We start from the raw sequence: 13,049 nt of genomic DNA, 5'->3' as shown, positions 1-13,049 counted from the left end.
CAGCTGACTGAGGGATGCTGGGAGTTTTAGTTGCACCCAAGAAATGATGAGCATGTTTGTATGTATAAGGTAGAGCCTCCATATTGGTTGGCTGGGTAAAGCTGCTATGTTGGTTAATATAAAGTCGGCGCATGCATAATCTCCTATCATTGGCCATAGAATAGCCTAGCACAACATCTAACTAACCCTTATGTTTAACATGGATGGATTCTTCCCAGTTTCTGTGTGTATTGGTGGAAATATATGATTTTGTTTTTCTATGTGAAAGGTGACAGCAGCAGTGAGGCCCCCCCTTGTTGGCTGAATGGTGTGTGAGTTGCAGTTCTGTGCTGCCATATTGCACGCTGAGTGTCACGAATTTCAACTCTACGTTTACTCTCACTTCTCAGACACTGGATTCTTTATATGTTATAAAGGTGAGAGCAGGCCTGGAGGTGCCGAGGGCTTCTCTCTTTATATTATATGTGATTCAGTATTATGTGGGCACCGCTTATTATTTATATGAATATCTGTGCTGCACCAATCCCCCTGCACTGCAGCTTTATGCAACACACTGCACTCTGCTCTACACACATGTACTTCCTAGGGATTGTATACAGGGGGAGCCAGGGATTTTGATTGCAGGAGAGGGGGTTACCTTTCTAATAAGGTCCAATGGACTAATAGCAGTTGCCAGTGGATATGTCTAATACATACAATAAGGACAATATTTGGATATTTCCCTCATTTCTTCTGTACTATGGACTAAACCCCCAGATTCCTGCCTGAGCTACTGTAACCTGTAGAGCTGTCATGTAAGCACGGGCTGTGGGCATAATAGTCTCTGGGAAGGGAGTGAGACTGTGGGATAGCAGGTATAGTAGGGAGAGATGGTGTCTATAGTAACAGTGGATAATAGTCTCTGGGAAGGGAGTGTGACTGTGGGATAGCAGGTATAGTAGGGAGAGATGGTGTCTATAGTAACAGTGGGATAATAGTCTCTGGGAAGGGAGTGTGACTGTGGGATAGCAGGTATAGTAGGGAGAGATGGTGCCTATAGTAACAGTGGGATAATAGTCTCTGGGAAGGGAGTGTGACTGTGGGATAGCAGGTATAGTAGGGAGAGATGGTCCCTATAGTAACAGTGGGATAATAGTCTCTGGGAAGGGAGTGTGACTGTGGGATAGCAGGTATAGTAGGGAGAGATGGTGTCTATAGTAACAGTGGGATAATAGTCTCTGGGAAGGGAGTGTGACTGTGGGATAGCAGGTATAGTAGGGAGAGATGGTGCCTATAGTAACAGTGGGATAATAGTCTCTGGGAAGGGAGTGTGACTGTGGGATAGCAGGTATAGTAGGGAGAGATGGTGTCTATAGTAACAGTGGATAATAGTCTCTGGGAAGGGAGTGTGACTGTGGGATAGCAGGTATAGTAGGGAGAGATGATGCCTATAGTAACAGTGGGGTAGCAGGTAGATAAAAGTTTGAGATCTTCTGATCGTCCTGATTGACCAGGAGACATTATGCCCAGTAGCTCTAAACGCTGTAAATAACACATTTGCTCCAGGTCTAGTTCCCCATAGGAGTCATTGGGTAGAATAAACTGGTCACCAGTATGAACACCTGATTGGTTGCTGTGAGTTACTAGACTTGCTGCCATACTCATGCCTTATTTTACATTATTTCTCAAACCCTGGAGAGAAACCAGCAGGCTGAATACATGTCCATAGGGACAGAGAATAAAGGGAATGTGACAAACTGCTGCAGATCCAAAGGAAAACCAAAATCTCTCTGTTCAGAAAGAAGGTGGAGAAAACACATTGGGGGATCAGTGAAAAGCATGGGGGGTGGGGCAGCCTCAGGTCCAAAGGGGAGCGGTGGAAGCTTATTGACTGCCTTGTATATAATGGAATAATAATGGTCACAGCCAACGTCTTATGATGATCGAATGGGGCAAATGTTGGCCTGGATCCCATTTCTGTCTTCAACATCCCCAGCATTAAATGTAGGCAACTCCCCTGCTGATTTATTTGGTGCTTTCTAAATAAATATCTGTCACTCCACCATCAGACGTACCATTCTTTATCAGCCACTGGGGGGGCAGCAGGGGTTTCCCACTGATCTTTCAGTCATCTTGATTGCACTGCATTGGGCTGGTTACTTTCTCTTGCTCTCACCTGCAGCACATATGCCCCCACCTTGGAAGCCACAACTGCACTGGCCTGATCAAGTCCTACTATACAGGAATTCCTATTGAGAGGGGGAGGAGCCACTAAGGAGGAGGGGCCATCCCTTACATCCAGTGTCCAATAGGGGATATCAGATCTGTATACTGTTGTAACACTAATTAGGTGCTGAACTATTTCCTCTTTAACTTACACTCTAGTCTCTAAATCAAGCACTTTTATACTGGGCACGTTACCATTTATATGGGGTGGGGAGAGATTCCTATTGACACTGCTACTTACCCAGCGTCCCTCACAGACATGTCCCTGTGCTGATCCCCCATCCTACAAAAGCCTTGTACAGATCTATTTTTGTGTTGAAACCCAATAGTTTTGTATGGGCCGTACCTGTGTATGAATGTCACACGCTGCACCCCCATGTACAAATGGAAGATTCTATTTTAGATTGCAAATAAAATCACTGTTGTTCAGCCGCTGTCTCTTTAATCTGCGTCTTTCTCTGCTCTCAGGTAAGGGGCAACTGATCCTGCTTGTGGGACAGAGAGTTGAACCGCTATGTAGAATTCCACCTCCCGCTCGGGTGGAGCAAGTGGTATGGTCCAGGCAGGAGATGTGGTGAGGTTGGTGTCTCTGTATAAAGCATGTCGGGCTGCTGCTGCTGTTTGCAAGATCCTCAAGACAACACGATTCATATTCCTTTTGTTTCACCATTTGACTTTAATAATATTGAAGTGAGCAGGGAAAATACTGTTGCTAGGCTGGAAGCAGCTTTAAAGGGGTTCTATAGGCTGGAAGAGTTAATATAAGTATCTCTAGCGGCTCCTGCAGCGATTTCAGGATTTCTTCAGGGCCAGTAGATTATCTGTACAGAAATCATCTACAAAAGAAACCTCCTGCACCGCAAGCTCCACCCCCCCCCAGTGATGGGCGGGCTATGCATTCGGGCTTCTCACTGGTGAGGCTGCTGCAAGGGGGAGGAACCCAAAGAGGATTTTAAAGGCAATATCCTGTGCTGCTATTGGCTCCCCTCTGGGACCCATTCTGCCCATGTACAAGAGAATAACTCAGGGAATCCACATGACACTTTATTGCATCTAATGAGAGCGCAGGGCTGTTACAGGGCAGGACAATCACACCAATAAGTTACAATGATTCAGAAACTGGGAAAATGCACAATTTTGTCTCATTTCACTTAAATATTTGTTTAACTTGAGTCTCCAGAGCCAGTGACACACTGATGCATTGTGGGTATAGAGTATTTCCTACGGCGACAGTTTGAAATGAAACCCTCTATATATATATATATATATATATATATATATATATATATATATATATATATATATATATATATATATATATATATATATATATATATATATTCCATCTAATCCGTCATTCGCTGAATCGAGGGCTTAATCAAACAACAGGTCTTCATCTCTGTCCTCTGCGAGGAGATTGACTGGTTCGGAGCCTCCCTCATTTGCGTTCGCCCATTTGGCTCGTTCCTTCTCTGCCTTATCCTTAATGATCTTCTTCTTTTCCTGGATCTTTTTCAGCCTGGAGGGGGCGCCAAAGACACGGTCATTATACAGCCAATTGGCAAAGGAGTTCTCTGCCCCAGTGTGACCTTACTGTGTGGGCACCCAAGTTCTCATGACTACAAATATGTAAAGGATATTTTTGGTTGCTATGGATTACTGGACTAGTGCAACTGCAATAAACTATTAAAGAAGAAGGAAAGGCTAAAATTAAGTAAGCTTTATCAGAAAGATCTATATAAATACACCAGTAAACCCTCAAAGTAATGCTACTATGTGTCCTCTGTCAAAAGAAACACTGCATTTCTTTCCTTTTATTGTGCACACATGGGCTTCTGTATCAGACTTCCTGTTTTCAGCAAAAACCTCCAGGGCAGGGCTTGAGCATGCTCAGTTTGCTCCTCTCCCCCTCCCTTTTCCCCCTTCCCCTCCTTGCTGTAATCGGAGCCCTGAGCAGGAAATGATGTCACACCAGGCTAATATGGCAGCTGCTATCCTACACAAAAAGTTTCTAGAGCTGTTTATGGTAAAGCATTCTGCAGAACAAACTTCTAACCAATCACAGTGCGACTGAGCACAACATGTACCTGTAGAACTCCTCCCTCTCGCGCTCATCCAGTTCAGTGATAATGTAGGACAAGGTGCGCTCTATCTTGGGTATAATCACTGAAACAGAGACAAGGTGTTAGCCTGCCCCAAAACCTGCCCCAAACATGCCACCCCCTCCTGCACATCGTGTTTTACAGCTGCCAAATATACAGCTTGCCCATTGGTAGCCCTATAGTCATGTGACATAGCAAAGGCCCTATTGGGGTTAAAGGGCATATACACCCACTAGTAGAGCAATGCAATAGTGCTTAAGTGCGCTCCAAACACTTTTGCAGTTCACATTATTATTATTTATAGAAGTCACAATATGAGCAGTTTTATACTGCTAGTATCATGAATGCCCAGACAGACAGACAGACAGGCAGAACATCCATGATATAAGCAATGGGAACTTGAACATCTCTTACCATGTTCTATGGCATTGACACGCCGGTTAGTGATTTTAATGGCTTCATCTAGTGTCACGAATGAGGTCTGTAACAGAGCACAGAAGAATCCATCAGAGAGAGAAAAGGATATCCCAAAGCTGAACATAGAAGTGTAACATTAATATAATAGCTACCCAGTATTTTAGGGAAAGTATACCCCGGAGCTCCCCCAAGTAGGGTTAGGATACTTTAAGAAAAAAAAAAAAAAAGAGTCCGTATAACAGAGAATTCCTTATGAAGGGGGTCTCACTACTGGGAATATGTTAAAGGGATACTGTCATGGGAAAAAAATTTTTTTTCCAAAATGCATCAGTTAATAGTGCTGCTCCAGCAGAATTCTGCACTAAAATCCATTTCTCAAAAGAGCAAACAGATTCCTTTATATTCAATTTTGAAATCTGACATGGGGCTAGACATTTTGTCAATTTCCCAGCTGCCCCTGGTCATGTGACTTGTGCCTTCACTTTAGGAGAGAAATGCTTTTTGGCAGGCTGCTGTTTTTCCTTCTCAATGTAACTGAATGTGTCTCAGTGGGACATGGGTTTTTGCTATTGAGTGTTGTTCTTAGATCTACCAGGCAGCTGTTATCTTGTGTTAGGGAGCTGTTATCTGGTTACCTTTCCATTGTTCTTTTGTTTGGCTGCTGGGGGGGAATAGGGAGGGGGTGATATCACTCCAACTTGCAGTACAGCAGTAAAGAGTGATTGAAGTTTATCAGAGCACAAGTCACGTGACTTGGGGCAGCTGGGAAATTGACAAAATGTCTAGCCCCATGTCAGATTTCAAAATTGAATATAAAAAAAACTGTTTGCTCTTTTGAGAAATGGATTTCAGTGCAGAATTTTGCTGGAGCAGCACTATTAACTGATTCATTTTGAAAAAAAATTTTTTTCCCATGACAGTATCCCTTTAAGTAAACCACACTTTATTTATTCCAAATTTAACATACACATACAAAACATATTAATCTTCTTAAAGGGGAAGTAAAGTCTAAGATAGAATAACAAAAACTCCACAGACAGACGGCACTTCTGGATAGATTTATTTGGAAAGGCTGCTGTGTACCGCCTAACGCGTTCCGGGATTGTGTCCCTTAATCATAGGCTAAATGTCCATCTGAAACAGCTGTAGTTTTATACAGAAAGAGATAATGACCCCTAGTGGGCTTTTATTAAAATGACACCTTTATTTAAATATTTTTAAAACCTGTTTGTAAAATGAATAAATTTAAAATTGGATGTTACATCCTAGGGGTCATTAGCTCTTTCTGTATAAAACTACAGCTGTTTCAGATGGACAATTAGCCTATGATTAAGGGACACAATCCCGAAACGCGTTAGGCGGTACACAGTAGCCTTTCCAAATAAATCTATCCAGAAGTGCCGTCTGTCTGTGGAGTTTTTGTTATACTTACAGTGGGGACACTGTCGACTGAGCACCTGGACGAGGGGAGTATCGGGGAGCTGGAGCAGTCGGATCTTTCGTTTTATTGATTCTTAAGATAGAATAAGGCTAGAAATGCTGTATTTTGTATACGAAACATAAACATGAACTTACTGCACCACAAGTCTAATCAAATAAATGATTTATGTTTTCAAAGTTGGCCACCGGGGGCCACCATCTTGTAACTTTGATAAACATCTTTGCAAGACCAAGACTGTGCACATGCTCAGTGTGGTCTGGGCTGCTTAATGATTGTCATCAATTATCAAAACAGCACAAGTCAAATAATATCTGCCAGGAGCCGATACAGCAAGACTGATTAATAATCAGAATATACAGACTGCACTGGGTCCTGTGTTGTCAAGTAATCTAATGTGGATTTTATAGTTTTTGTATTGTTTAATACAAACTTTCTCCAACTCTGCAGAACCAGTGGCTGCAGCAAAATAATCCTCCAAATAGAATCCCAGTTTATCTGTTTAAATCTGGCTCCATGATCTTTGTCCCCTGCAGCTGGAGTTGGAAACAGTAAAGGGGATGTAAAAATAAAATACAATACAAATCTCTACACAGTCGCCTACTGCTCTACAGGGAAACAAACAAAGCTGCTTGAGTTCTGCATGTCTGGGACGTAAGGTGGGGGCTCCCCCTGCTGTTCATAAGTATGATTGTTTCCCTGCAGAGCAGTTAGGGACCGTCTGACAATTCCTATCCACAGCAGTAAATGAAGGGAGAATTTCACTGCATACAGTCAGGTTTCTTATAAAACAGTACACATTTTTTAATTAAAGTATATTGGAGATAGGTTTCTTTTTCATTAAAGAAAGTAAAAATGGGATTTTATTTTTTTGCCTTTACATGCCCTTTAAATATATTTGTATGGGTATTTTATATTTGGAATAAATAATAATCCATCAGCGAGGCAGCAGCTTTTACAAATTGATGTTTCACGTCCCAGTGTCATGGATTCTGGAGTATTTGTATGACAGTTGTGCTCCTACCTGCAGTGATGCCAGTTCCACCAGCAGCTCCACAGCCTTGGCATAATTCCTCTTCAGCTTGGCCAACTGTTCCCCACCTCTAGCCAATCCTGTCAGCTCGTAGCCTGGGAGAGAGGGCAAGGAAGGGAGAGGTGAGCAGACATTGGGCTAGATTAGATAGATAGATAGATGATAGATAGATAGATAGATAGATAGATACAGTGTCGGACTGGGCCGGCGGGACACCGGGAAAAAACCCGGTGGGCCCCGGCTCTTGTGGGCCCCGCCGGCCCAGATCCGTACCCATATCTGCCTGTTAATGCCGCGACCCCCTTTATCGGAGGTCGCGGCCAAAAACATTTAGTGCGCACTCTGTATAAACTCGGCTCCGCGCGCATGCGCAGGCACACAGCGCACACGCCGGCGCAGAGACGCGGCGTACACGCCGGCGCGGCAGTCGGGCCAGAGGGGGGCCCTGGGGCAGTAGCCCCGGTGGGCCCCGGGCCCCCCAGTCCGACCCTGGATAGATAGATAGATAGAGGGAAGGAGGGAGAGATATATGATAGATAGATAGATAGATAGATAGATAGATAGATAGATAGATAGATAGATAGATGATAGATAGATAGATAGATAGATAGATAGATAGATAGATAGATAGATAGATAGATAGATAGATAGTGGAGAGCCCCATTAGCAGATACTCACTGTCGCCTCCCTCCTGGTAATGCTCAAACACTGGCAAGGTCACACCTGTGGGGGAGACAACAACATGGAAGAAATAAATTCCAACACCCACCAGCCCCCCACTGATATCACAAGGATTCAAACAGAATAAACGAGGGGGTCCTTCCTGGCAGCTCATCTGGAATAAAAGTATGGGACCTGTAAACCAGAATGCTCGGGTCTTTGGGTTTTCTGGATAAGGAGTCTTTCTGTAATTTGGATCTCCATATTTTTTTTTCAATCTGCTAAAAATCAGTTAAACAAAAATAAACCCCACAGGATTGTATTTGCCACCGAAGAGGATTAATTATATCTTAGTTGGGAACAAATACAAGGTCCTGTTTTATTATTACAGAGAAAAAATTATTCATTTTTTTTTTAAATTATTTGATTAAAATGAAGTCTATGGGAGATGGCCTTCTTGTAATTTGGAGCTTTCTAGATAAAATGCTTTTGGGAGAAGGATCCCATACCTGTACACGGCCTTACAGTTTCTGACTTCTTGACTATGAATAAGATTTCATTTCAGTTGTGAGGATTGGCCAGCAGATGGCAGTGTTCTGCAGCTTGCATAGGATTTGCACTAATAAATCTATATGCCTCTGTCCCCTGTAATTATGGGAAGGTTTAATATCAATGCAGCTGCTGTGGGTCCCTGGCCATTGCCAAGGGTCTGGGGATTATAGAATTAGTTACAATCAGTTACACTGAGAGCAGAGAAAGCTGCCATACTGATTGGCTCCCAGGAAGCTGCATGTTCCCTATGGATGTGGCCCTTCCTTATAATTACTATGTGCTCTGTTACATAAAACATATTTATACTGACATTTAGGCAGTAGTTTCAAGACCCCCCATCCCCTTGGTCCAGAACTGGGACAGGGATATTTGTAGTTATGGTGCAAAGCAGAATCTGCAGGGCCCCTTAATCTATATAAAAGCACCATTCTCCATTGTTCTGACTTCTACGCACTGTGCCATTACATGAAAGGGTTAATCATCCTCCCGGCTGCTAATTGGATCCCTCCAGCACCCCCGTGTTACTGTGGCCAGTGGGTGAGCTCATGAATCCAGTATATAATACATGGGGATCGTCTCAGTTTATTTGTGGGGCTTTTAGTGGTTTGCCTGGCCAGTACTGATGCACCAATCACTCAGACCTGAGCCCCCACCTAAAAGCCCATTTGCTGAGCACTGAAACTGCAGTGCCCCCTTGTGGTTACGTGATGCTGTACTACTCAAGCAGTCATTGCACAGAGGTTAAAGGAACCGTTCATTATAAAATAAAAACTGTGTAAATAGATAGGCTGTGCAAAATAAAAAATGTTTCTAATATAGTAAGTTGACCAAAAATGTAATGTATAAAGGCTGGAGTGACTGGATGTCTAACATAATAGCCAAAACACTACTTCCTGCTTTTCAACTCTCTTGCTTTCCTCTGATTGGTTACCCTGGTTACCAGGCAGTAACCAATCAGTGACTTGAGGGGAGTCACATGGGTCATAACTGTTGCTTTTGAATCTGAGCTGAATGCTGAGGATCAATTACAAATTCACTGAACAGAAATGTACCATGTGGCCCCCCTTCAAGTCGCTGACTAACTCAGAGTTAGAGAGCTGAAAAGCAGGAAGTAGTGTTCTGGCTATTATGTTACACATCCAGTCACTCCAGTCTTTATACATTACATTTGTGTCTAACTAACTATATCAGAAATATTTATTTTGCACAGCCTATCTATTTACCCAGTTTTTATATTCACACTGAACTGTTCCTTTAAAAGCAAAACATGGAGTCTTACCTGCTACATTGTCTTTCTTTGCCCGCACTTTCACCTGAGATTTATTCACATTCTGTATAACAGTCGTGCTGGGGGGAGAGGAAGGAACATGACGGTCACTTATTGTCCTCTGTGTCCAACACAATCTGCACTTTAACTTAAGCAATGGGGGGTCCTGGGATAAAGCTCCAGGGACAGCAAAGCAGCTTTTCTATTTCCTTTAGAAATCAGATTTTGCAGCTTCCTAATTGCAATAGATAAGGGTTCCTGCCAGGCCTTTGCATGAGATGGCCAACAGGTGTCAGAGTCTTGCAGCTTCCCAATTCCTCAAGAATCTAAGAGACGCTGCCCTGTACCTACCTCAAAGGATTCCTGCCAGGCCTTTGCACTAAATAACCAACAGGTGGCAGTGTCTTGCACCTTCCTAATTCGTATCTATGGATAAGGATTCATGCAAGGCATTTGCACGACATAACCAACAGAAGGCAGCATTTTAAAGCTTCATGCCAGACCTTTACACTACATTACCAACAGATGGCAGTCTCTTAGCTTCCATAGTCATATCTATGGATAAGGATTCCTGCCAGGCCTTTGCACGACATAACCAACAGATGGCAGTGTAGCGCACTTTCCCAATTCTTGTTATTACCCTAAATAACCAACAGATGGCAGTGTAGCGCACTTTCCCAATTCTTGTTATTACCCTAAATAACCAACAGATGGTAGTGTTGCGCACTTTTCCAATTCCTGTTATTGCACGAAATAACCAACAGATGGCAGTGTAGCGCACTTTCCAAATTCTTATTACCCTAAATAACCAACAGATGGCAGTGTAGCACACTTTCCAAATTCTTGTTATTACCCTAAATAACCAACAGATGGCAGTGTAGCACACTTTCCCAATTCCTGTCATTGCACGAAATAACCAACAGATGGCAGTGTAGCGCACTTTCCCAATTCTTATTACCCTAAATAACCAACAGATGGCAGTGTAGCGCACTTTCCCAATTCTTATTACCCTAAATAACCAACAGATGGCAGTGTAGCGCACTTTCCCAATTCCTGTTATTGCCCGAAATAACCAACAGATGGCAGTGTAGCACACTTTCCAAATTCTTGTTATTACCCTAAATAACCAACAGATGGCAGTGTAGCACACTTTCCAAATTCTTGTTATTACCCTAAATAACCAACAGATGGCAGTGTAGCGCACTTTCCCAATTCCTCTCATTGCACGAAAAAACCAACAGATGGCAGTGTAGCGCACTTTCCCCTATTCCTGTCATTGCACGACATAACCAACAGATGGCAGTGTCTCTTAGATTCTGAATGCTTATTGGTTATGAAGTGCAAAGGCCTGGCAGGAGTCCTGATCCATAGATAGCAATTCGGAAGCTGCAAGACCACCTGTTGGCTATTTAGTGCAAAGGACCTGTTATAAATCCTTTGCGGGTAGATCAACATTGAGAGACACTCCCATGCTCTACCGCAAAGAATTTATATACCAGACCTTTGCACCAAATAACTAACAGATGGCAGTGTCTTGCAGCTTCCTAATTCCTATCTATGGATAAGGATTCATGTAAGGTATTTGCACGACATAACCAACAGATGGCAGAATTTTAAAGCTTCCTAATTCTTATTAATGGAAAGGATTCCTGCCAGGCCTTTGCACTACATAACTAACAGATTGCAGTATCTCTTAGATTCGTAATGTCTATCTACCGCAATGGATTCATGCCAGGCCCTTGCACTAAATAACCAACAGATGGCAGTGTAGAGCACTTTCCCAATTCCTGTCTTTGCACTAAATAACCAACAGGTGGCAGTGTCTCTTAGATTCTCAATGCCCATCTATGGATAAGGTTTCCTGTCAGGCCTTTATACTGCATGGCCAACAGATGGCACTTTTCCAATTCCTGTCTATGCAGTACATAACCAACAGATGGCAGTGTCTTTTGGATTCTTAATTCGTATCTACAGCAAAGGATTTCTGCCAGGCCATTGCACTAAATAACCAACAGGTGGCAGTGTCTTGCAGCTTCTTAATTCCTATCTATGGATAAGGATTCATACCAGGCCTTTGCACGACATAACCAACAGATGGCAGTGTAGCGCACCTTCCCAATTGCTGTTATTGCACGACATAACCAACAGATGGCAGTGTAGCGCACTTTCCCAATTGCTGTTATTGCACGAAATAACCAACAGATGGCAGTGTAGCGCACCTTCCCAATTGCTGTTATTGCACGACATAACCAACAGATGGCAGTGTAGCGCACTTTCCCAATTGCTGTTATTGCACGAAATAACCAACAGATGGCACTTTTTAAATTCATGTCTATGCACTACATAACCAACATAGTTACATAGTTACATAGTTACATAGTTAAATTGGGTTGTAAAAAAGACAAAGTCCATCAAGTTCAACCCCTCCAAATGAAAACCCAGCATCCATACACACACCCCTCCCTACTTTTTTTTTTGCTCAAAGAAAGATTTTATTGAAACAGAGAAACAGCAAAATATATCTCCAGCACGTGAGCATTGCATTTCAGTGATTGTACATACAGGCAAGTGCACATTAACGGCACAACATTTTATCCCCACAGGTCACCTTACCCTTCCCCCCTCAAGTAGCATTTAGGTGTAGTGAACCATTCCAATGTCTCCATATTTGTATATATTTCAGCATTTGCCCTCTTCTGTCCAAAATAACCCGCTCAAAATCAGCCAAGTCATTCATGGCTTTCCTCCATTCCTGCAGGGAGGGTGCATGCAAGTCCTTCCAGTGAAGTGTAAGCAGGCGTCTTGCTTGAAACAGTGCTTTGATAATAAAAAGTTTGGTATGTAAATCTAGTGACTCATTGATGTCGAGTGCAAACAGGCAATTTCTGGCGTTGCCTTCACCCCAGTCCGGGATAATGTTATCTAAGCATAAAGCCACCTCTTCCCAATACTTCAATACAACAGGGCAGCCCCATAATGTATGTACTAAAGTGGCTATTTCCCCCTTACATCTGGGGCAAAGGGGGGATGGCACTGCTTGCATAGCATATAGTCTCTGAACCGTGTAGTATGCTCTGTGCACTAGGTATAATTGGATCAATCCATGTCTATCAGAGTGGGATACTATTTTAGGGGTACGGAGCACCCCCTCCCATTGGTCGTCAGATATAGGACCCAAATCTGTCCCCTCCCTACTTTTAATTAAAATTCTATATACCCATACCTATATTAACTATAGAGTTTAGTATCACAATAGCCTTTAATATTATGTCTGTCCAAAAAATCATCCAAGCCACTCTTATAGTCATTAACTGAATCAGCCATCACAACATCACCCGGCAGTGCATTCCACAACCTCACTGTCCTGACTGTGAA

The 13,049-nt window shown here is 42.9% G+C and overlaps 1 protein-coding gene across 4 annotated transcripts in view; it reads right to left on the bottom strand.

Moving 5' to 3' along the window:
* Positions 1-3,236: 3,236 nt before the first annotated feature.
* atp6v1d.L (ATPase, H+ transporting, lysosomal 34kDa, V1 subunit D L homeolog) overlaps positions 3,237-13,049 on the bottom strand; it is a 17,376-nt gene continuing 7,563 nt past the window's right edge. The window contains exons 4-10 of one of the 4 annotated variants that reach the window (XR_005963157.1): positions 9,687-9,754; positions 7,874-7,918; positions 7,187-7,290; positions 4,722-4,788; positions 4,293-4,371; positions 3,519-3,724; positions 3,237-3,455 (exon numbers count right to left, since the gene is read on the bottom strand). Coding sequence is in view for 2 of the 4 variants with exons in the window: in XM_041572052.1 (XP_041427986.1) it covers positions 3,580-3,724; positions 4,293-4,371; positions 4,722-4,788; positions 7,187-7,290; positions 7,874-7,918; positions 9,687-9,754 (508 nt within the window). In the remaining 2 variants the exon portion in view is untranslated. 4 annotated transcript variants of the gene reach the window in all.

Source organism: Xenopus laevis, chromosome 8L (genome assembly GCF_017654675.1).
Source record: "Xenopus laevis strain J_2021 chromosome 8L, Xenopus_laevis_v10.1, whole genome shotgun sequence".
Taxonomy (NCBI): domain Eukaryota; kingdom Metazoa; phylum Chordata; class Amphibia; order Anura; family Pipidae; genus Xenopus; species Xenopus laevis.
This window is presented reverse-complemented; position numbering and strand designations above follow the sequence as displayed.